Source organism: Ostrinia furnacalis, unplaced genomic scaffold (assembly GCF_004193835.3).
Source record: "Ostrinia furnacalis isolate ACB-3 unplaced genomic scaffold, ASM419383v2 OfSCF0606, whole genome shotgun sequence".
Taxonomy (NCBI): domain Eukaryota; kingdom Metazoa; phylum Arthropoda; class Insecta; order Lepidoptera; family Crambidae; genus Ostrinia; species Ostrinia furnacalis.
Window position 1 is genome coordinate 35,864 of NW_021130845.1, and position 25,221 is coordinate 61,084.

Below are 25,221 nucleotides of genomic sequence, written 5' to 3' on the forward strand. Positions count from 1 at the left end.
AAGATGAATGACGGGACTTTCGAGCGTGTATATAGCCGTGGCATTAAAAAACGTGTATACCGTGCCTTATCTTCACCGCCGCCGCCGCTTGCCTGTCTGTCATGTCAATCTGTCACACTTGTCTTGTCTCGTCCTATCTGTCAAAATTCGCGAATTTCGAAAAAATCTAGTTCTCAGCTTGGAAGTTTATTTAGATAATACTATTTTATTATCTTCGCGTGTGTTTTTTCCAGACTCTTATTTCTCACAATGGCATTCTCAATGTTTGCACGTTCTTCAGGTAAAATTCTGTACACGTATTTCTTTCTAACCATTCATTACATAACATTGTTGTTATTATTTAAATTATAGCTGTATTTGGCTTATTTGCACGTTATAAATATAAGTAACGATCTTAGCTGGTTGTAATGCTTCATAGGAACATCACAGAATGTCTTTAAAACAAAATTGGGTCTCATCTAGGTTATGTTTTTTTTTGTAAATATTTAGTTCCTTTCCATAAGGTTCCATGGTAAAAGTTATAGTTTAGTATTATTATAGTGCCAAAAATTACTTTAGTAAATTGGTTCTCATGAAATTTCTTTAGAAATTTGAGCCTCTGTAGTTTTACAATATTTTATCAATTTCTTTCTTCAAGTATACTTACACAGTAGACAAACTAAGGTATCATATATTGGGTTCGTGTAAACCTCGTACCTCTCCCCTCTAGCTTATAATATTTTGAGACAAGTTTATTTAGTTTGATAACTTATGTTTAACCAAGTTGGTGCATGAGATTTCAATAACAAATTATGTCTATTATGTTTTGGGTCTTCTTTGTAGGTACATAAGGGTTTAATATTGTCACTGCTATTAAACCTTACTTTAAATAGTATCCTATAGTTCTGAATGTTTTTATTGATATTTTAAAGTGAATACTGGTGTACGACAATTACTATCATTTTTTTAATATTCCAAAAAGCTATCTCAAATCCTATACAAATTGATTGTAGATAGTTGTATGTATTACAATAACATTATTCATTGTTCTAATTGTTGTTTACTTTGCTATAGCAATGGAAACATTACTGCATGTCACCATATTATGCAACCCAGTATTCTCCCTTTGACTAATTAATATTGAAATCAAGAGCAGTGCTAGTAATTAAAGTTATTTGTTTAATTTTACAATTTTATGCAAGTTGAGTTATTAGGCATAATGCATCTCTAGTAGATCCAAAATTATCTAGTATGTTAGTGATATTTATAAAAACATAACCCACTTCTGGCACAGTTGGGTAATAAAATTATGTTAATATTAGTGTGTGTAAAAATGTAAAGTATGAAGACAGTAAATAAAACATGAAATGGCACAAGGCATAAAATAACCATCAATTCAAATCAAATAAAAAAAAACTACTAAGTTTTTTAGAATTAGGACTGCAAAAAAGTTTTGATTGTTGTTTTTAATAAGAAAAATATTTGTTTTTCCAGCATGCACAAACCGCGTGTTCGGCCAACAGCTGATGCGCTTCGCCACGCAGTCTGCGCTCGCGCAACGCAACGCCGCCAGCGCCCTCTGCGTTAAGAGTCTAGCGGCTAAAGAGTCGAAGACGCCCATTTTGGACTCTGTAAGTACACTAGGCGTCACTTTCAGCAGCTTTATATCGCGGGAGACTGACTTTTTTTGAGGTAGCAACTAGAGCAAGGTGTTAAGCGACTGCGTTGCGTGAATCCAGCCACTAGAATTGTTGTGCGACTTAGCACGACATGACTGGCAGCTTAAGTTTGTACAGTAGAAGCAGAAGGCAGTGGCGGATTTACAGTTTTGCCGCCCGTAGGCTAGGGTGGGGTTGGATCTTTATTTAACTTTTATCTTCTAAAATCGAGTAAGCGTCATCTGAAATCTGCCGCCCCTAGGCGGACAGATCCAGGACTGGCAGAAGGTAGCAACAAGCATCAAAGGCGGGACATTTGTCCTCCACTGAATACAGAGTCGGACTGGCTGGGCCAAATACACAAGTTTGAGAATTGAGGTAGGTTACTCTCTTTCGACACGGCAGGGCTGCCAATGTTTACGATTGCGAGGCAGCCACACGCCTCCCGGAAGGATCGCCATTACGGAGTCCCTAATAGAAAGAGCGACACCTTTTGCTACAAAACAAATATTTGAAATTCCAGGTGCGCTCATTCCGCACGAGCTCCGTGGCTTTATCCGCGGAGAAGCCGCACGACCACTCCAAGCTGTGGGTGATAGAAAAGGCTACATCAGCAGCGCTGGTGCCGCTCATCCCGCTGGGTTTGCTGATGCCCAACAAGCTGTTCGACTCGCTGCTGGCTATACTGATCACGGCGCATAGCTTCTGGTGAGTTCCAAGTGATATTTTTTGCAGGTTTCAGTAAGTCTGGGGTGGGCCCAACCAAACCTTTCAGCAGTAGTGTAGTTTCTGGTCAGTACCACCATATTCTTTGCAAGTTTGTGCTGTTTTTTGACTCACAGGTGGTCTCAACCCTTTCATAGTCCAGGTAGTTGATTAGTCGCTAGCCCATTTCCACGTAGGCGTCAGAATAACGCCCTGCAAACTTGCGCTGATCTTTGTATTATATCAGTGAAACATTACCCTAGCTTAGATACCTATTTAAATCCAACAGTTTGGGTCTAACTCGGACACTGGTAGATAAATTGAAGAAGTCGCGGGTGGAAATCCATATGCCAACTGGATAAGTGTCCTCTTCCTTGTCAAATTTAATATGTCACCTTCCTTCAACTAGCTAGAATATACCATAATTCCCTCCTTCCTAACCCATCCCATCCCCAGGGGCCTGGAAGCGTGCGTGGTAGAATACATCAGGGTCCTACTCTTCGGGCCGATGATCCCAAAGGTTGCCATGGGCATAGTATACGCGCTCACAGTCCTCATGATGGGCGGGCTGTTCTACCTGATCTTCAACGACATAGGGCTGTGTCGCGCCTTCTGGAGGATTTGGAGGAACATGAGGAAGCCCAAGCCGGTCCAGCCGAAGCAGGCGCCGCCACCGCCGTCGGTGCCTGAGGCGGTTAATATCGTTTTGTAGTAGCTTTGGTTGTTGGATTAGGCTGGTTTTAGTGTCACGCGGACCGTCCGGTGCGGACCCGCTCCGCACGGCCAATCTGTATGAACTTCTAGGGAGCGTTTTAGAGTAATGCGGTTCGGAGGAACCGCTCCGCTCCCTAGCAGTTCATACAGATCGGCTGCGCGGAGCGATCCGCACTGACAGTCCGCGTGACACTAAAACCAGCCTTAGTGTTGATGTGTGAGAGGTAGAATAGGACTGTAATCTTGGTATCTGCTTCTTAACAATGAGATGCGTATATCAAGTTTTTATAAGCCGGTAGTGGTCCTACTAGATCGATAAGTAAACAAAAAGTATAGTAGTTCAATAGTTTTTAGTTGTTACCAAGATAGTTAAAAATTGGATAAGCATTAAAAGTATGTAGCTTGAATATTTTGAGGTTAGGATGCACTGATTATTCTACCCGCGGCTTCATCAACATATCTTTGCTCGTTATTTGTGTGGACCTCACATTTAGTGGTTACACCAATATCCAAAAATTCCAAGACAACCTTTCATTCTAGCCCTGAAAGTGACTTGATGATTTCACTGTCCTTGTAGTCATCCGTACGCTCATATTCTCGCGTTTTAAGAGCTGATAAAAAGTATGTCAATTGATTATGGTGTAACACTAGTACCACTAACCTTTTCTTAATCAAGTACACTAAACTAAACCTTGTTACCATTCCAGGGGCCTGGAGGCGATCGCTGTTGATTACGTCCGCGCCAGCATCTTCGGGCCACTGATCCCAAAGCTGGCGATCGCTCTCGTGTGGCTCGTCTCCATAGCAACTTTAGGGGGACTGTTCTACGTCATCACGCATGACGTCGGCATCTGCAACGCGGTCAGGCAACTTTGGGCCGTGCGCTCCGGGAATAAAGCGTAGATTCGAACGGCGAGGATATTGACGCACTGTGACTGGTTACAAGAATTTGGGGCGGAGCTTAGTTGGAGAAGGTAGGGCGGTAGTGGCCTAAGTCGTATTTTGAACTTTTTGGAAAAGTTTGGTATGATTGCTCTTCATACTTGTGGAACTTTTAATACAAGAAAAATATGTGTCACTATGGTTCTAAATTGTTCAACTATCGTATTTGAACTCACCAGTTGGAGTAAATTATTCTGTTCAATGAGTGAATAAAGTACTATAGAAATAGTATGTTATCATGTACAGATCATTTTAACTGGTGATTGATTGAGCACAAAGATGCAAGTTCTTGTAACCACTTCACACAATAAGAGGCTGAGATGTAAATATTTAGAAACGATATTATCGAGACGGTTGGATCCTGTATAATATTCAAGATATGAGATTCCAAAACGATTGTTTTTGTATTATATTGTAATGATAATTGAGGTTACCATTTTTATTTGAGCTTTAAGCCATTGCAATAAGGTCGGCAATGCTGGCACAGCTTGAAGACAATAAGTGTATTTTTTTACATATGCGATGTATTTTAGGTATTTTTTAAGGATTTAACGTTGCTGGCAATGTCTCGTTTTTACTTTATGACAATGTAACATTATGTGTGTCAATATCCAAGCTGCGTGGTGTGCCAGATTTTTGTATATTTGCGGATGTTTTTTCAAAAACATGGACAACTTCATCTCAATAAGGTAACTGTGTACCTGAAATTTCATTTGACAATGAATTAGTTATAAAAGTCTGGCCATTTAGAAGATATTAAGAATATCAGGTACTTAATAAAGCACAATTTACACTATTAGAAAATTATCTAAAAGTATTACCGAGTTAGTTGTGCCGTTGATTTTGCTATTTATTGTATGCGCTGTGAAAGTATCACGGGTGGATCTTTGTGAATAATTTATTGTTAGAATTATGAATTAAAAGTTTTAGTTCAATTTATGGCTTTTATTTATATCTTCTTTATAATCGCCAATTACTGCAGGACCGAGGATAAATAGCCAGAACATTTCTGTTAAATCGAAAATGGGATTCTTTTAAATACGAGCTAATAAAGTTCAAAATATTACCATTATAATTAAATAACGGAAAACTACGATAAAGAGCCTGATACAGAGGGGATATATTCCAAAAGGATTTCATCATCATCATCATCTCGGCCATAGGACTTGTGCAATACTATTAACATAATAATAATACCTACTTATGCTCAACCAGGCCTGTTCATCTCCGCGAGTTCACATCGAAAACAAAACACGCACGATAGCCCACCTACAGGAGGCGATTCGACAAGGCGTCACATACGAGATACGAGCGAGCATTGACACACGCACGCGTACTCTTGTATTATGGAAAAAAATAAAAAATACTGTGCAGTATTTTACTGCCTAAATAATAATAAAAACACACAATATACTTTTTTTAAGTTGCCTGAAGACACTGAGAGGTAAATAAGTGGTTATTGTTATTCATGATAATTCATGCAAATTCATGTATTTCTTCCGACATTTTCCGCGATTTGGCACTTCACGTCACACATTAGTTTGCCGAAGTTCGCCGAGCCAGCTATTGTCAATTATTATAGGTGTCAAACAGGATAGGGTCTTTGCGCTGGTTTTCGTCCAACTATCGGAGTTGCCAACTTTGTGATCTTAAAATACCCTTACATAAATGTATCATATTATTTTATGTCGTTCGAGTACTCATAAAGGCAGTCAACTAAAGTCCATACTACAACGCACACACAATCCGCACCGTAACGTAAACGCCTTGCCTCGCCGATGACAGTGCGCGAAGGGCAATGACAGCTCGCAAAACACTGACGTATATCAATGTCTCATGGACTTGGCGTAACTTTAAAATAAACGTACTCGGTACATTACGCACACATTTACACGCATTATAAATACATACACGATTTAAGAAAACAACATGGCCGCAATATAGGCAATCAGCTGACAGGTATTTGTGTGTGTGTGTGTGTGTGTGGTTGTCAGCTGATTGCCTATAAATATGTTGTTTTCTTAAATCTTGTATGTAGGTACCTACTCGGCACAAGTCAGGTAGTTAGTGACGTCACATGAAAATGTTGCCAGAATGAGTACTGACCAAACATTATCTATTTCTTTTTTTATACATCACCAGGGGTAAGTTAGAAAGAGATAAACAGCTGTTTGTCATTAATTTGTTCAATTTTTGTATAGATCTATATTTCCTCTCCACTATTACCTCCATGCCACAAAAGGCGATACGTTGTTGATCCCTTTCCGAGTTGATTTGCCTGCTATATGACCTGAGCTATGCTTTAAAAAAATGACCCTTAGTCATCTAAGATTTAATTTTGTATGAAGAAGTTTAATAAACACTTAAAATTGTGTTTATGTTACGGTCAAAGTGATAAATGTGAAAATTATGAATAATCGCCGGTTATTATGAATAATCACCGCATGATTTGGTAAATGTGATTAATATGAGGTCATTTATGTGTGTATAAAACTAAATAGGCGGCTTAGGGGTGGCCCAAGGGCCACCCCCGCCGCACCTTAACTTATTTTTCACTTTAAATCAAAACATTATGTTATAGGCATCATGGAAAAGTAATATTATGCAAGAAACATTCCAAACTCATTATGCCAAATTATATTAATATATGATATCAAAACGTTCAAAAGTTTGGCTGTACACGAGCACGTACACAAAATGTTGTTCTCTTTTATGAAATTTGTTAGTACTAAGGTTGAATTATCAAATAAAGCTCAGTGAAATGGACGAAAACCGAAGTTAGATAGAAAACCAGCACAATGACCCTACTTTCAAAAATTAATATTGCGATTTTATAAATCACTTAAACAACTTTATATTAATTTGCGGTACGAAGTACGCCGGGACAGCTCGTAAAACAAATTCATTATTTACATATTACTAATTTATCAACTTTGTTCATTGTTAGTTCATTAGTTGTTTGTGTTTCGTTTGGGTTAGACCAAGAGCCGAATGCAAAAAATAAATGTTACTTAATTATATTAATCCTACAAAAAACGGACGGACGTGTGCAAGTCTAATAGCCATATACTTGGTTAACTCATTTTAAAAAGTGCACAAGAACGTTCTATGTTCAGACAGACTATATGACGAATCTATAAGGGTTCCGTTTTTGCCATTTGGCTACGGAACCCTAAATACCGTATCAAAATCTGTTGCATAGTTTTAAAGATCTAAGCATACATAGGGACAGACAGACAGGAAAGCGACTTTTTTTTATAATTATTACGTAGTGATGATGGGCATATAGACCAAATAAAGACATTTTGATTTAAGGGGGGGACATCGTAAGAGCCATTCACATTTTTATCAGAAATATAATAAATTAATATATTTAGGTTTTCGACATTTTTTTTTTATTTTATACACGTTTGAAGAAATTATTTGACTAATTTTAAGTTTATGACAATAAATTCCATGCAAATTTTGAGTTTGGTAAGTTAAAATTGACAAGTTCTAGGACAAAAGTCAGGAAACAACCGTATTACCAATTATTTAAGTGGGCTTAGTGCAGTTATATACGGGTACTTCTCATTTACACTCAAATNCCAGTACAATCAAATTTATGGTGGCAAATATTGTATAATATCATTTGATCCAAGAGTAATCTCCTCTTAAATAGCGACTGAAGTGAGTACTTACTAATGAGATTATTATGAGAGTTTTCTGAAATCTAAAACAGCCAGGAAATCAAAGAGGCAAACATGATACCTTTGTGATTTTATTGGAATTTTATTGTAAAACACGGTCATAAAAAAATCCAGAGGTAAATGTTTTTTTTCGAGAAAAATTTTTTCTAATCGTGTTTTCGAAAATATCATCCCATCACACATACGTTCTGTAATACATAATATTGAAAACAGTGCGAAATATCGTCAATTGCAGTTTTCACATACTAAGGGCCCATAATGAAATTAGTATAATGTTTGTTTATGTAATAAAATTTGGTTTGAAATACCTACTGAATTGAATTTTTATTTCTTACTAGCTTTTTGGCTTCGCCCACGTGAAATAAATTGTCACAGTTATGTGTGTTATAAAATATTTAGGTGCTAGCTCTTACACTATATAACTGGCGGCCGCATGTAGCTGCGCGTTGCCGCGAAGAGCAGTGAATGCAAGTGTGGTGCGCTAGATGGCGACACAGTAGCTTCTTGTAGCAGTCAGCCCTATGGCATCAAGACAGTACCGATCACTGACGTATGTCAACAAAACGGTGCTCGACTCTTAAGACAAGCTAAATTACACCATATTGTTGATGACATTGAGCATACATTTTTTTGAATACCTTCGCGAAGAAAAACTTCTGTACGTAGTACTTATTATTATTCTGTGGCTCAACCTACTTACTTAATTGGAACAAAACACACGACCCATTCATCCTTTCAATGGGCTAACCAGAGATAAGACGAGGATAACACACAATAACCATCACACAAATAGCTCCTCAAAGTTCTAAGTTTATCGTGGAATCGGCGATCGGCGATAGCTATTATAATGCGTGTTTGTCACACTTACATACAATAAAATACAATACTATTTGGGACAACAGCTCATACATATTAACACAAATCTTTGGCCCGAATTATAACTCGAAAAGATGTCGAAAACCCAAGTACTTTCCTGTGATTTGTCTTAATGCATACTGAAATTCAAAAACCAATCTTAGTAATCAAATATCTCTGGTCCCAAAACTAAAGATAATGATATTAAATGAATACCTAACAATAAGGTATACCTATGTAAACTTTAATAATAGAGGTATAAGGAAAAACGATGATTAAAAAACAAATTGTATTTATATCTGATTATAAATTAGTTGTTTATTCAATAAATTCATAACAAATAGAAATATATCTAAATAATTTACCTACCTACTCCATAATATTCGTGAATAAAAACTAAAACATCATATTTCTATACAACCAGACTTTTGTGTTTGTGCATGACTTCGTTTAAATAATCGTTAAATATTACGATAAAAATTCATAACAATCACTTGAAATAAAATATTTTACTATCGGTAATATAAAACCGGTAATGTGATTGTAAGTAAACCAACAGATTACTAAAATACCTATTTTTAGAATTCATTTTCAAAGTAACCTTTACACATAACAAGATTACTATGAAATTCTTTATCAGATGGTGTCTGACTACACATTTTTGTAACAATATCGACTGCGTAGTTCTTAGTATACATCGTTTCATCCACGAAGACGCGCCCCACCATTCTTCCGCTAATGTTTGAGTGTTATCGGTACACGCTAAATTATCCATGAGCGCACACGTACACTACAATAATGCCGCTCGGATTGCTCGGATCAAACTCCCCGCACCCCGCGCTTCCCTCGACCAAAATTTGGTGGGGCGCGTCTTCATGGATGAAACAATCTACAGGGTGGAATTTTGTAATGCCACCTACTAGAGGGAATGTTCTCATAATACTGTAGATAGAAAATTTTACTCAAAGAAAACATTCCTTTATTTTTTTAAACAAAGAGAACTGCATTCAAAGATTTTTGAAAATTTTTCGAAAATTCATTACAATACCATACAATTTTCTGTAAATAATTAAAATAATTTAAGATTCATGGTTTTCCTTTCATTTAATTTATCAAGTTTAACTAGAGAGATTTCATCCATAAACTTAACCCTAACGATCGATGCAATAAAAATACAGGGTGTAATTTTTAACAAATTTTAGTTGGTTCGATTCCCGGGTGTGGCATGCAAATTTTTGGAAATCTTTGAATGCTGTTCTATTTCTTTTCAAAAATAAAGGAATGTTTTCTTTGAGTAAAATTTTCTATCTATAGTATTAAGAGTACTTTCCCTCCAGGTGGCATTACAAAATTCCACCCTGTATATCACATTATCACCCCATCGAGTTAAAAGCGTACCTCGCTGGAATGCGACTCTCTCGCACTTACCCGCACACTTCACCGAGTTCGCTCCGTAACAGAGCGTCGATGTGACGTCACGACTGCCAAGTGCGCAGTTAATTCGATTGGGTTGTAGATTACACTCATGTAGAGACGACGGTACGGTCAAGATAAACACTGGCATCTTATTATAGTTGTAATAAAGGCCATTTCGCAATAAAACTGGATAAAAAAACTGTAAATTCTGATGTGCTTTCGTCTTTACATCGGCATCTGCTGTGATAAAGAAGGGACCACTGATCTTATTACAATAATAAAAATATACACCCTCAGGCACTACAAATGCATTTGCACTTTGAAATAAAAACGCAGTCCTTAATGTTAAACTAGTAGAGCACGTTTTGGAGTGACAAGATATCCACGACCTGTATTGTATTTGGTAGATTCGTCGCCTACTTAATTAAAATACTATGTTACAGTTTGAATGCCAAAGGGACAAACAAGCATTCCATAAAGAATTAGTTCATCGATAACAATATTTATGACACGTCATCAATACTCAACGCAACAACAAATAAAGAACAAAGCAAAGTCAACCTTACTTACATAACATTATTTCAATTAAAAAAAAACTGAAAATATTGAAAATTACTTTGTTTTGTATATTACAAGAGGAAATATGGATGGAATAGGGTTGTGTGCCACATTTGCGTATCGATAAAAAGCTCACGTTTGTCAAATTCAGATTTCATACATTAAGGAAAGTAACAAAGAATGGAATAGGGATGTGTGCCACATTTGTCATAAGTACCGATAAAAATGTTACGTTTATAAAATTTAGCAATGAACTTTGCTCCGCTGGCATTCTGACCGCGGTCTACCGTAAGGCTAGGCACATTTTGTCCTATCGATAAAAAGCTCATGTTTGTCAAATTCAGATTTCATACAATATGGAAGAAAGTAACAATGAATGGAATAGGAATGTGGCACACATTTGTCATAAGTATCGATAAAAATCTTACGTTTATAAAATTCAGCAATAAACTGTCCCGCTGGCATTCAGACCGCGGCCTACCGTAAGGCTAGGGCTTGACGTGCCGCGAGTGGAATATACTAAGCGCCTCCCACTGCTTGGTGTGCAGCAAGATGTGTGGTCTGCGCTCGCGCATGTATTCAACCGCTTCTTTCGGAGACCACCCGTTTTTCTGCGGATAAAATTACCTAGTTAGAATAAAGATTTTTCGATAACTTATCATGGATTATGACTATTATTAAATAACCTTCACAGCCCACAGAGTTGTCAAACCTCGTGAGAGGCAGTGGGCGGGGTATAAAGCTCGTAGAAATCTTAGGTCATTGGGGCAGTTGTTGAGTAGCGACCACGGGTCGGATGATGCAATCGGCATGTCTTCCACTCGGTGGACCGACGATCGGGTAAAGGTTGCAGGAAACACTTGAATCTCGCATCCATCCAGCGCAGGACCGGTTGTTGCTAAAATCTTTGAGGGAAGCCTTTGTCTAGCGGTCCTTTGGTTAAAACGAACTCACGACGAACTATGTGTCAAAAAAAGTGGCAAAAAAAGAATGAGACATGTATAGGCTCCTTAAGAGCATTTGACGATTTGCAAGTACTAATTTAATTAGTCTAAACAAATAAAGATAATTTTGATTTGATTTGCACTACTGAAAATACAACAGGTTTTCCGCCATAACAGCAATCGTGCATGCATGATCTTCTCACCAGCATAAGGTAGCAGCCGACTAGCGTGGCGCTGCGCGTGCGGCCCGCCTTGCAGTGCACGTACACGCTGCCGCTGTTCACTTGCGCCGCCTCAGTCGACACGCCGGTTAACTTCGCGCCAACCGGGAGGAACCTGATACGAGAGTTGAACTGTATAATCTATTGAATTCTGCTGAATAGAAGAACCAAAACAGGCACATCAACATTATTGTAGTGTACCTAAATGTGCACACTGGCTCACCGTCACACCAAGCGTCTCACTGCGGCACGTCCGTACTCGCCGGCGTCTGCCGTACGACTGACTCGTCCCACTCGTAACGACGTCACGTGACTGACTATCACTTGAGTACGTGAGACAGCGTATTGTATCTATCTAGTACGTAGATACAAACACTACACAAACACTACAATTATCATTGCCATTGATCCTTCTGTTACTATTAAGGTACTCTATAGTATGGGCAGGAGGACCCTTTTACCCACTGGGCACTTTGAGCACATGCCTAGGGCCCCGCGACCGAGGTGTCCCCCATCTGCTCAAAAGACCTTTTTCCAAATGATAAGGGCCACCATTGATCCTTAAGTGCCCAGGTACCACCTGTGGGAATGTCGTAAAAGGCAACCACAGGGAAACATCAAACATCCTCCATTGCCTCTGGTAAATTAGAAGGCTTACTTTCTTCGTCCTACTGCAGTTAAGACTTAAATGACCAGAGCCCCGATTACGGTAACTTTTAACGTTTTCAATCCAGACGCGTTTCATCGATTCTGCGATACGATTGGTCAAAACAGCTGACGTACACTGTTGAACGACCAATCGTATCGCATAATCGAGAAGCGTGTCTGGATTGGAGACGTTAAAAGTTACCGTAATCGGGGCTCAGATGATAATGAGTAAATGTGTATTAGAGATTACCTATTGATAAACTTGACTCCTTCGTACAGTTTTTCCTGGTCTGGCGTCTCGAAGATGTCCGTAGTCGCCAGCTGAAGAAACTCGACTCCGTGTTCCCGCCATTTCTAAAGTTAACGGGCAGAAGTTAATGGCGTGTGACAGAAAATATCATAACAGGGTTTCTTCCTAGAGTTCATAGTTGTAATGAATGGTTTTCATTTGTGAGTAAGATGGGATGGAAGAATCATGATATGGGAATGGGATTCTATTAGAATAAAATATTATATCCATTGCAGTTGATTGTGTGATGTGCAAGCACAGCCTACACCACGTGTAAACTTGTAAATTGATGATGCAAGTTAACTAATGTTTGTGCTTTACGTTGCAATTGACATAAACAATTAGTGTAGGTACATGGGATGGGAATTATACTGAGAAGTTCGTTCGTTCGTTCGTTTCAGCCAAATAACGTCCACTGCTGGACAAAGGCCTCCTCCAAGGCTTTCCACAATGCACGGTCCTGCGCTGCCCGCACTGAGAAGTATGTATTTACAATCCCCTTTAAAAACTGCTCAATTTCAACTGGACAAGCTTTGTATTTAGAATAGCATACATTTTTTATATTTTAAAATTGACTCGGTTTGTACTAAGCCTTACATTTGTCATGATAATAAAAACATACAGCTCTTAACCCATCAAACCCTAAGTGACTGCATAAGACCATATAACAATAAATTTTATGTAGACCACTTTTTTATAGTAAATTTTTATGTAGGGGCTAGGTACTAGGTACCATTAATGTTTAATAGAATTATCGTGTCTTATGAATATTTTATGATGTACTCGTAGGTGTATAAAATCATACTATTTCAAATGCAAAAGCAATTATTATAGTTCATTCANAGTGCCGTATTATCCATAAGGCACTTTAGGCCAGTGCCTAGGGGCCCACTATGACCAGGGGCCCAGCACTCCCGATTAAAAAATGAAAAAAAAAAAAGTTTAAGATTATTTTTATGCAACAAAACTCAAACCACCTCAAAACTTCGCCTTATTTTGGGTTACATATTCAATCGTCATATTTCGATATTGTGGAACCTAATTCATTTTCGTAACGTTGGTTTTTTTTTTTTTTTTCGGACGGACTATGCTGATAGCCGTGAGCGGCTTTTTCAGCTTCACCGGACAATAGGTGAGCGCAGATGGCTCTCAACCTCAAAATTTAAGCAACGAGCCTAAGGGCGCCCCCGAGTGGGGCTCGGACCTCGGCCTAGGGCGTTGCTGGGGGACGGTAGAACGTTGGCATTACTGCTTTGGTTTACATGACAGGTCGACGGTCGATGCCCTTTAGAGGCTAAAAAGCCTCACTGCGGAGGCTAGGGAGAGGGGTGAGGGTGTGTTGGCAGTATCATTCGATCTAGGCACTTCAACATCACAGAGTGCCTCAGTACCTTTAAGCGCTGCTGGCCGATTACTTACGGGACCGCGAAGTCCTGTATGTTAATAGAGACGGCCAGCTCAAACGGCGCGGCGTAGCCAGCGGGGTTCCGCAGGGTTCGGTGCTCGGTCCACTCTTGTGTAACCTAGGCTTCAACTGGCTCCTCCGGGGCGTCCTTCTCGCGGGCATGAGTGTCATAATATGCTATGCGGATGACTCTCTGGTCACTACCCGGGGAAGACATTTGGGGCCGCGGCACGGCTGGCATCGGCGGGCGGCACATTAGTCGCTCGCAGAATACGACGCCTCGGCCTGAAAGTCGCGCTGGAGAAGACTGAGGCCCTCTTCTTTCCGGGGCCTCGCCAGCGCGCCCCTTCCGACGCCCACATTGTGGTTGAGGACGTTAGGATTGACGTCAAAGGCCAGATGAAATATCTGGGCCTCACGCTTGACGGGAGGTGGCCTCCTCAAAGCAGCCGGCGCACTGAGTTGGCTCCTCCCGAATTTGGGAGGGCCACAAACGAGGTGTAGTCGACTTTATGCCGGCGTTCTGAGGAGCATGGCGCTGTATGGCGCCCCAATCTGGGCGGACGCACTCAACAAGAGGGAGAAAGCTGCCCTTCTGCGCAGACCCCAGCGGGCCATAGCGCAGAGGGTCGGAAGGACCTACCGCACGGTAGGGCACGCTGCGGCATGCGTCCTCGCTGGTACTCCTCCTTGGGAGCTAGAAGCTTGTCTGTCATCTATCACTTGGATGGCAGACCAGAAGGCGCGTGGAAAGCGCCCGGTCCCGGACCGGGGCGGCGCCGTCAGGCAGGAAGAGCGCGAGATCATGATCGACCGCTGGAAGGAAGACATGACTCGCGCGCAGTTTGGCCGCCGCACTCTGGACGCCATTGGTCCTGTTCTGGACCAATGGTTGGAACGACCGCACGGGTTCCTCACGTTCCGTCTGGCGTAGGTGCTGACCGGGCATGGCTGCTTCGGTTTGTACCTGCATAGAATCAGGCGAGAGGAATCCCCGCTGTGCCACAAATGCGGCGCGGCGGATGACACGGTGCAGCACACCCTCGCGGTCTGCACAGGCTGGGAGGAGCAGCGCCGTGTCCTCACTGGTCGTGGGCCGGAATCTTTCACTTCCGAGCCTGGTCAACGCCATTCTGGGAAGTGAAGGATGCTGGAAGGTGGTCGCCTCCTTTTGCGAAGAGGTCATCCTTCAGAAGGAGGCAGCGGAGCGCGAGCGGGAGAACGATCCTCTCGCCTCATCGCTCCGCAGGCGGAGAAGAGGGTGGAGAAGGCGGTTGTACGACCGTTCTACTCTGCCCCCAGGTGGCGGCCAGCAGGCCGGGGGTGCGGGGGCACTCTTGTCACCTCCGTCTGTCGGGAACGGCTTGGCGTTTCGGGCCATTCCCGTCAGACCCCCACAAGGGGGGCGTGTAGGGTCCGCCGTGTAGGCGAACTGTCGCCGGTGGTGTCGCGGAAGTCTAAGGCTACGGCCGGATACTCGCGACACCCCCACTTTGGCGATGACGGAACGCCGCGGAGGTTTTAGTGGGTATACCTCGTCCTTTTCAGGACGGAGCAGCGATCTTTTTAGGGCGCCGGGAGTCCCACACACCACCCTGTCCCCCGGCAGTGGTGACGGTGCGCAAAGCATTTCCTCCGCGACAAAAAAAGGGGGGCCCGAAACGAGCTGTGCCTAGGGGCCCCGAGATGGTTAATCCGGCCCTGATTATAGCTGGTGCTATGAAATCGAGTCCAATTAATGCCTTGCAAGCTGAATGTGTTGAGCCCCCAGTGAAATTACGCCGCCAATATTTATGTGACAAGTATCTTTTCCGTGTACTTCAATTTGCTGACCATCATAAATATAGCAAACTCAACAGACTTAACACTGCAGTACACGCGCCCCTTTTTTTACACGAATACACGCGCGGCCTACTCTGGTAAGCCAATTTAAAATCACTGTAAATCAGTTTATAAGCAAATTATGAATAGAATTACTATGTTAATGATAAAAGTGTTTATTATAGTTATTTTATAATCAAAGTTTCTTTATATAACTATTTGGGATCAAACATTATAAACAGATTTAAAAGTTGTAAATTTTTTGGACCAAAATTGCACTCTGAGACCAATGTTAACAAAAACAATTTGACTGATAAAATATGATTAGTTTTTTATCTGTCATAGTATTCATGACTTTCTACTGCCTGGTACACGGTGTAAATTCATTTGTTACAAGTCTTTCATAATTTTTTTGTCGAGTGATTTCGGGCTTTTGAGTAGACCCGTATTTTTGACGGCCAATTTTAGAAAAGTGCGCAGACTCTAGCGACCCAAGCTTTACTGGCTTACTGACAAATTTAGTAAACGAGGCTTTCCTGGAATGCCAGCTCTCTGGCGCAAGTTTTCAAAAAGTTATAGCGTAAAATGTTACCCTGGTCTACTATAGTAGTCCACGCGTGTACTCTAGTGTTAATGATTTAATTGATACTTCCTCTTATTGGNACTTGACGGATTTTAACGAAACTTGGTACAATTATTCTTCATACTCCTGGGCAGGTTATAGGATACTTAGGAATTCCCACGGGATCGGGAATTAGCGGGAAAATCCTTTTGTATGACAAATCTAAACCGCTTAAGTTAGACGCTTGAAATTTGGCATGCAGGTACCTTAGTAAACTTAAAGCTTAGTTACAACAGGATATTGCAAAATTCCCATGGGAACGGGAGTTAGTGGGAAAAAACATTTGTATGAAAAAATCTAAACCGCGTAAGATATACTCTTGAAATTTGGCATGCAGGTACCTTAGTAAACTTAAAGCTTAGTTACAACAAGGAATTCCCGAAATTCCCACGGGAACTGGAATTCGCGGGAAAATCCTTTTCTATGAAAAATCTAAACCGCTTAAGTTAGACGCTTGAAATTTGGCATGTAGGTACCTTAATAAACTTAAAGCTTAGTTACAACAAGGAATTCCCAAAATTCCCACGGGAACGGGCATTAGTGGGAAAAACATTTTGTATGAAAAATCTAAACCGCTTAAGTTAGACGCTTGAAAGGCATGCAGGTACGTTAGTAAACTTAAAAAGCTTAGTTACAACAGGATATTGCAAAATTCCCACGGGAACGGGAGTTAGCGGGAAAAAACATTTGTATGAAAAAATCTAAACCGCGTAAGATAGATGAAGGGGGTAAAACGGGATCCACGCGTACGAAGTCGCGGGCGGCCGCTAGTCTAATATAAGAAAACAAGATATTGGTGCTGCATCATCTACTTACACTTTAGCTGTAAAAGCTTTAGACTTTTAGAGGATTTTTAACTACTGCTATTTTTTAAACAATTTGTAACATTTTTAATATGAATTATCTTGACTTTTCATGGGAGAATTGATTTCAGTAGTTGAACTTCCCAAACAGTCGCATGAGACTGCAGTAACAATTGATTTCTGTTGTGTCGCGATTCCCTATTACTTGAAGGGCTACATAAACTGAACATGAGTTTTAATTTCTAATTATTGAAATTGCACTCACCTGTGCATCATTGGAGAATATCTTCAGTTCATAGGACTCATTCATAGACACAACTCCTTTTAAGTTTTCCTCTTCTTTTAACTGGTAGAGAGAAAGATTAAATAAATTATTTGTTGTGCTGAAATATTACTTACAAGAAAGAATGACCTTAAAAATAAATCCAATAATGGCATTCTGTTTTTAAATTTCAGCTTAATAATATAACATGAAATTAATTTTAATTGTAAAAGCTTTGAAGAAAATAATGTCATATACCCTCTGACCCATTGTTGTTAATTTCTTGTCTCAACATTGAAGTTTGAATGAAGTATCTGATCTAATAAAGTTATAACATGAGTGAAACATAGTTTTATTGGTCAAAATTATTAAGGGCACAACATTTCATTGACGAAAATTTCGTGAAAGTTCACTAAACTAGTCCAGTTGGCCCAACTTAAGGATAAGTAAATAACCTAAAATCATCACCTTATTGGTCATTCCCTGGAAAGGCAGCGCGCCGAGGATGACTGTGTCATCTATCCTGTCATACCAACGCCGGCTGGTGATCTTCTCCATCATCACATTGTAGAATAACGTGGGGTAAAAAGTCACTCGAGCAAACATCGCCGTTCCCTATCGAAAGTACAGTTATATTAGTTCTAGACCTGCCGAGGCCGCATCGCACGGAGAAATAATGATGATACAAAGCGGATACCATGGTGAAAGCTGGTTTTACGTGGTGGGGATTCGAATTAATTTGGCTTCGTCAGACGAGCCAGAGCACGACCGAATCAGCTGTCTGTGACATTGACAGAATGGAAATGTCAAACGACTGTCAATGTCAAATATAGCTACGGTCCACCAAAATCACTGTAATCGGATTTTTATAGGTGCGTTCAGAGTTTAATTTTTGTTAATCGAATATGTTTACTTAGTATTCGATTCACTTTCAAAACTTTATGAGATGTCTTTATTTAAATAGTAATTCTAAAATTTATTTAATTTGTATTATTGCTTTATATATTGTATAGTTTTTGGTCGAATTTCCGATTGTTGGCATTGTTAGGGTTATGTAGGGTTCTCAATAGTCCCTTTATTAATAGTCATTACTAATACTTTCTTGGTTTGTAGTTTCACGAAATGTTATGGTTTAATGAGTGTAATATTATTTCTTATACCTATTCGTAAATTATCATAGTCTTTTGCTGGGAAACTTTAATGATTTTATTATTAGGATATTAGGCGAGTAAAGGAGTCAGAGCTATTTTATAATGAAAATGCACATAATCAAAAGATACTTTACTTATGAAATCAATAATGTCAATACGTCTGTCCGAGAATCATCTAAAACAATGACAAAATAGCAACAGGCTAATAGTGCTTAGCAAGCTCGTTGTGTTGGCAGTTACGGTTTGAGGCGCATGTAGTAGTGGCAAGCGAACTGGCACTCATCCAGGGTGAAGAATTTGTTGCCGTTGCCTCCGCAGCCTGACCAAATGAATCGCCTGCATTCCCGGCTATTCATGTCGAAATAGTAGCTGGAATTAGATTTATAATTATTTATTAGTTAATATAATGCAGATAGTCCAGTAATAAAGTGTTACATCCAGATTAATTCGTTTTCGGTTCACACGTATAACAGTATTAATCCGGCGTGAACGCCTATAGCAGCAATTACCGCAACAAAATGAACAAAGAAACTAAGAAACTTTGCTAATGCATACTATCAGGCGTCACTACGATTAAAGTCATTTTTGTTATGGACTACTTAGCTTAAACTGTACTGTTTCTAGGTGTTGTATATTTAAGAATGTTATTTAAGGAAGAAATAAAGCAAGCTGTATTATTTTTAATTACCTCCGATACCGCCCATCACATGACCCTTTATCTTTCGGTAGTTCACAATCGCTCATGATTCCTGTAAATGCATTGTTACTGTAAGTATAAAAATAGTTTCAAGATATTATGCAAAGGATTTGATTCGGGTGAGATTTATTTTAAGGGATAAACAATAACTGTAGATGTAGAGTTTTAAAACTATCCGAAGTTGTTAAATGCCAAAAGGTGATAATAGGTACGGCCTGTTGATAGCATTCAGGTTATCGGATGATCAGCACGACAACAGTCGTGACAAGTGCAGGTGTTAAAATTAACATTAAAAGTAGAGAAAGTTAAGATTTTTAATGGGTTTTAAATATTTATAACAAGTAAATTGCTCACCATAAACTAACGATACCAGCCCTAACAACACCGCGAGCGCACAAAGTTTTCTGTTCGCCATCTTGTCTGCAGTGGGCAGGAAAAAAACAAGCAAGCCTTAAATATTTGGAGTAAAACATTAAGAATCTATTACCTTATCTATTAAATGATTCAAATATTTAGTCAAGTTACCTAATTGGTTTTATATTGAACTGATGTAATTGAAAACACAAATAATAAGTAGGTGTGACGGAAAATTCCAGTATAATGTAAACAATTTTTAAGTCAGATTGAATACTGTATATTTTTTTTACTAGGTAATTAGGCAAATCTATGAATAAAAAACTAAAACAACATTAACTCGTATTTGTCTAACCCAGTTGGACCAGAAAACTCTACTGACAATAATGGTGCATACCAAGTTCGAATTTATTTCAACATTAGGTAAGTGCCTTTTTTATCCACAACGAGGAAGTTCTTGGCCTGTATCTCACCTGATGGTAAGTGATTATCAGGCTCAAGGTGGAAGCGAGCTTCACCCGGAATCCTCAAACACGGAGGAACTAGCTATCTTACCTCTAATTGCCGGAACACAACAATGCTGTTAAGATTAGTTGTTATGGCGACAGACTTAGATAAGATGGTGGAAGCTAACCAGGTGGACTTAGAACAAGCCCTACCACCAACCAAACTGAACAGGAAAATCTGCCCCCACTGGGAATCAAACCCAGGACCTCTGCGTCTGAAGCAGGTGGTCTTACCACTAGCTAGACCTACTACAAACTTCACCTCCGTGGACCAGTAGCTAGAGACAGTCTTTCTTGACCCGGAGGGTCTGGGTTCGATTTTTAGGAAGAACACACACAACTGAAAAATAAACACAATTTAGTAAGTAACTACCTAACAAACGGTTTGTCTACGTCGTCATTTTAAGAAAACTGAAAAGCTTTTTTCCAAAAGATGTCAATTGATGTCATTGAGTAATTCAACTCTCTCGTATCGTATTCTAATACTTCACCTTGTTCACCTTGTGGGGTTAATTTTATTCTACGTCCACCATTTATTAATTCGGTGCCCAAGCCGACCGAGTTGCTTTCAAAAATTGAAAGAGATATCATCGGGGTGATGTATCGGAGCCATTTGTAACCGCGGCGGGGGGCGCGCGCCACACGACATTCCGAATTCAAATTTAATTAAAACGCGGTAAAAACAACGTGTTTCCGTTCGCCGCGTTCGCTATTCAAATTCGAAATAGATTCGATCTGTGCTAATTTGTCTATGACTCTTTCGAAACCAAAACATACGGGGCTCACTTTGTCGTGTTGAGAAAAAGAAGTGAATAAATCGTCTTTTTTAAGATTCCCAGTAAATGTGGGGTCAGCGTTCCAAAATAAATGAGTTGATAATTAAATTTGGACGTTTAATGCGAGACATTTGTCTGGTGTTAACAAAAAGAATAGTTGCATGTTTTCAATGAGCATTAAGATAGCAGTGTAGGAAGCGAACATAAATCCTTTTTTTTTTCAATTAGCGGCCTCTGAACCTTAGATAGTGTTATCTGCGACATTTTTAACCGCACTTTGTATCACAAATGACATAGCGGCTTATTTAATTGAAACTAATAACATATAAATACTGAGATAGACGAAATTGTGTCAAGAAGAGTTTGAAAAACATAGGTTATTAATAATGAATTGGGCATAATCAAAAATATCTCTGTGACTGATTTTATTGGTCTTTACGAAGGATCATTAAATACTCTATAAAACTCATTTATGTAATAGTTATCGGTTATTAAACCAATTCGAATCGCGTCTAACGTCTTAAAATCTTCTAAATTACATTGTTTATCTTCAACTTCACACTATAAATAGTAACATCACATAAACTGTATTTTATTTTAGGGCCGTCTTTATCGACAGGCTATTCCCTGATTATGTTCCGATACTAAATAATTTACGTAATTCGTTTTTTTCGAACAACTACACTGATCCGGGACCGACATAAAACGCATTAAGCCGCGATACCCGGCCTCATCTGTCATCATTAATGCCACAGTATCCTAATAAGTTTGCTACAATAAATAAAAAGGGAATATCAAAGAGTTGCGCCCCGTTTAATGGTTGTAATTGTGGCCAAATGAAATATGGCGTCCGACGATACGAGCGCTCTGTCGTGGGTGTCTACCGCCTTACTATCGGCGTTTACACGCTATAAATATTTTAAATGATTATTTTAATGCGGCACTTAAAATAGTCATTTACATAACGGTTGGACATTCGCGCCCGTTCACGTATTTCAGCGAACTATTGCGAACGTCCGCGTCTGTAAGGCCTGTCGAGTCTAAATCGAACCATATTATGCGTCTCCTGTCGAACATCAAACCCTCCAGACGCTTATTTGTGTCCAAAAAGCGTTCGCGAGACTTAAAGCCTCCGGTTGATATATGGCGACGACAATCGCCGACCTTTATATTCAAATCGTCCGTATTCAAATGGGCCGTTGTCTATGGTTGACAATTCGCGGGCATTTCAAAAAGGAACGCGGGAAACGTCATATCATTCGGTTTAACTTTTTGGCGCGCAGATATTCATCTGGGTGTTGTTTTTTGTTTTTTGGCGATTGTGCGGGGCCGACTCTGAGATCGGTAGATACTGACGTGGGTTGATAAAGTTAGTGTCGGGTCGTTCAAGACGTTAACGAGCGTTTGCGTAATAAGCCGCGCTATTGTGGCTGAACAATGCTCGTAGGAGGCTATTGTTTCTATTATTGAAAATGAAGGCAGATAACTGCGGTTATATCGCGAGATTTCTCGGAAATATGATCTTTTAACTTTATATGCTTCATATTTTATCGCTTATTTGCTTTAAATGTGAGTGTTAAAGCAGATAAGTACTTATTAAGTTACTTGCGACATTAAGCTACTATAACTATTATTTTGCAAGCCACGTCTCTACCTCCAATATTGAATCGAATTTTATGGTTAAATTCATTATCATAATCAGCGTATATCGGCTACATTTCGTATCACACCTGTAATTCTAGTCTAGTAGGTAGTTGCAGTCTACTGCTGTATAAAAGCTCCCTCTAAGAAGTGCCAAAAATTCACTTCTGGGTGAACAACAACTGCATCAACAAGGCGTTAGAGCTTTACGCCCGTATTCACAAACGATGCTTGCTTAAGTGAAGCGGCAAATCGAACGCACAGCGTTGAATAAAGCTCTGTGATTGGTTCGTGTGTCACCCTGTGCGTCCACGCGCACTGTGAGACCTCATAATAATGTTTGTGAATACGGGCGTAAGAGCTGTATAAATTCGTCAATGTAGAGACTGGCAATCTTACAAACAACAAAATTTCATTATCTCTAGTAATTTCATTAAACCTATTTTTTATTGCAGAGTTAAATATGAGAGATATGACACTGATAGTTTGTTTGTCCAAAAACTGACAATAGTGACGTGAGTTTTTTGCGCTGCTTCTTCTCAGCACTGGCCCATTTATTGTCCCGAAGCAGTGATAGGGTTAATACTGGGACGTGTAAAAGTGCTTTTTAAAGCCTATTTGCAAAAATAAATGAGTTTTAGTACCACACATTTATCGCGGGTTACAGAGCATTATTTCATGCCATTATTAATCTCTACATTTTAACTTAACCATAGATCTCCATGAATGGATTATCAGCCTAATACCTGGGCGTGCACACGTGTTCTTATGTATAATTAGGTGGAGGGTATTTGCAAATCCCCGTCCGAAAGTTGATGCAAATGTGCGCAAGCGCATCTGCATACAATGCGTTCAGTCCCGTGGTCAGATGTCACCAGATAGCAGGCCTAATTTAAAAAGCAGACCGGCCTAAACTTAAGGAAGGTTAGAAACGGTCTGAGTGCGGGTTCGATTCTCGCTGGGAGCGTAAGTTAGTTCAGCATTTGTAGAGTCATGGACGTGTCATTTTTGGTGATGGATGATACATGTCTAAAATATTTTGAAAAGTCTATTTTCAGAAAATATACCTATTACTTGTTTGAGTTAAATAGGTAAAATTCCAGTCATTGGACACTTAGCCTAGGCGTAGACCACCGACTTTTAGTTGGCCGATAGTTGGACCCAATTTTAATTTGTAAGAAGAATCGGCCGATACCAAACGGTGTAATGTTCGCACTTTCATACATACTGATAGTGATTAACAGCCTGACCCAACTATCGGCCAACTTAAAGTCGGTTGTCTGCGCCTAGGCTTAGGGGCATTTCGTTGAGTCATTGGACAGATGCTTATTGAATTAAAAATAGCATTTCTATTAACAATTAAGATACTGCGACTGATGGAGATAAAAAGGTGATAAGTTGCAATTTGCATTTAAAGTAATATTCATAATAAGGACGTTCAAGGAGTGCATTTTGTCCAATGACTGTCCAATATGAAATAGCAGCCTATTTTGCAACTTTTAGCTGTACAGTAGCGTTTTAGGGGTTCAGAATGTGGTTTTAGGTCCTACATTGTTTCCGTAACAGCTCATAGCTGTAAATATCACTAAGGGTAGAAGAAACTGAACCAAGTGCCACTCTAGGCTTTATAAGAGTTCATTTTACAACCCATTTGCCGTCTATAGCTTGAAGTTTTACCAATTACTTATTTATTGACATTCAAGCTCGTGTACCTAATTCATGTTACGTTAGATTACTTGTATAATAATCATAGGTTAAAATAATAACCACAATATTTTTTGCTTTCCTTTCAGTAGATGATATTATAACAGCTACTGCTTCAACACGCTTTAAATTACTAGGTTTTGACAGCAAAATAGCAGATGGTTTTTTGATAGATTACCGTAATATTTCGCAATTAAAAAGGGTAGTCTTAGGTGTCGGATATATTCACAAGCGCATCTCTACTTTAGGGATTTAAATATCACATTTTTATTACCATTTGGTGAGTTCCAAGTCCAACCACTTGATTTGAGTTGCTCTATCAATAGAGTGAACCTAGAGATATCCCCATTAAAAAATAAAACACAAACAAAATCAATAGTACCGATCAAACCAATAACGATTGTTTTTATTTTGACAGATGATTATTGGCAATAAATTGCTACCAACCAGAAGAAGTTGTGGTTGTGAGACTGCCTCTGATTTCCATAATACCTCTCTTAAATAACAATCAGGAAGACAGCTAAACCAATGATGTTTGATATAAACACGTCCAAACCTAATTAACGTCGTCCATAAACATAGGATGCGTATATCAATACCTCATTCGTATACGTCAAAATCGGTCTTATTCCACTCCTCCTAAGTAAGCAACAACTTAATTCGAAACCTGTATTAGTGTGTTTAGCTGAACTAACGCCATAAATTACCCCGTAATACCTGCGAGTAATTACCATGGGCCTCCGCCCTCGTACAGTCCAGAACACACACAAAGTAACCTCTAACTCTACGATCTTAACGATGTAGAAATATTTTTGTGCACATGTGGTCATGTACAGTGCTCCTATTAGGAATATTCGGCCT

The 25,221-nt window shown here is 39.6% G+C and overlaps 3 protein-coding genes across 4 annotated transcripts; 1 reads left to right on the forward strand and 2 right to left on the reverse strand.

Annotated features, from left to right (window-relative positions):
• Positions 1–104: 104 nt before the first annotated feature.
• On the forward strand, positions 105–4,933 carry SdhD (succinate dehydrogenase, subunit D). The gene is made up of 4 exons (XM_028323106.1): positions 105–280; positions 1,474–1,610; positions 2,161–2,345; positions 3,764–4,933. Exons 1-4 carry the CDS (start codon positions 250–252, stop codon positions 3,957–3,959), a joined length of 549 nt encoding a protein of 182 aa, XP_028178907.1. The 5' UTR covers positions 105–249; the 3' UTR covers positions 3,960–4,933.
• A 5,654-nt stretch (positions 4,934–10,587) lies between these two features.
• Positions 10,588–18,338, reverse strand: PTPMT1 (protein tyrosine phosphatase, mitochondrial 1). Of its 2 annotated transcripts, XR_003657016.1 has the most exons (7): positions 18,229–18,338; positions 18,000–18,146; positions 17,535–17,615; positions 12,580–12,683; positions 11,664–11,796; positions 10,906–11,127; positions 10,588–10,709 (listed from the first exon to the last, which is right to left on the reverse strand). XR_003657016.1 is itself a non-coding variant. In XM_028323105.1 (6 exons), the coding sequence occupies exons 1-6, from the start codon at positions 18,229–18,231 to the stop codon at positions 11,005–11,007; spliced, it is 591 nt and encodes a 196-aa protein (XP_028178906.1). In that variant the 5' UTR covers positions 18,232–18,338; the 3' UTR covers positions 10,588–11,004. The 2 variants fall into 2 exon arrangements, 1 of the variants encoding a protein (XP_028178906.1); XM_028323105.1 differs by having other exon boundaries at positions 10,588–11,127.
• A 459-nt stretch (positions 18,339–18,797) lies between these two features.
• Positions 18,798–19,835, reverse strand: LOC114366279 (kappaPI-actitoxin-Avd3d-like). Its single transcript, XM_028323109.1, has 3 exons — positions 19,734–19,835; positions 19,371–19,431; positions 18,798–19,051 (listed from the first exon to the last, which is right to left on the reverse strand). Exons 1-3 carry the CDS (start codon positions 19,792–19,794, stop codon positions 18,919–18,921), a joined length of 255 nt encoding a protein of 84 aa, XP_028178910.1. The 5' UTR covers positions 19,795–19,835; the 3' UTR covers positions 18,798–18,918.
• Positions 19,836–25,221: the final 5,386 nt, after the last annotated feature.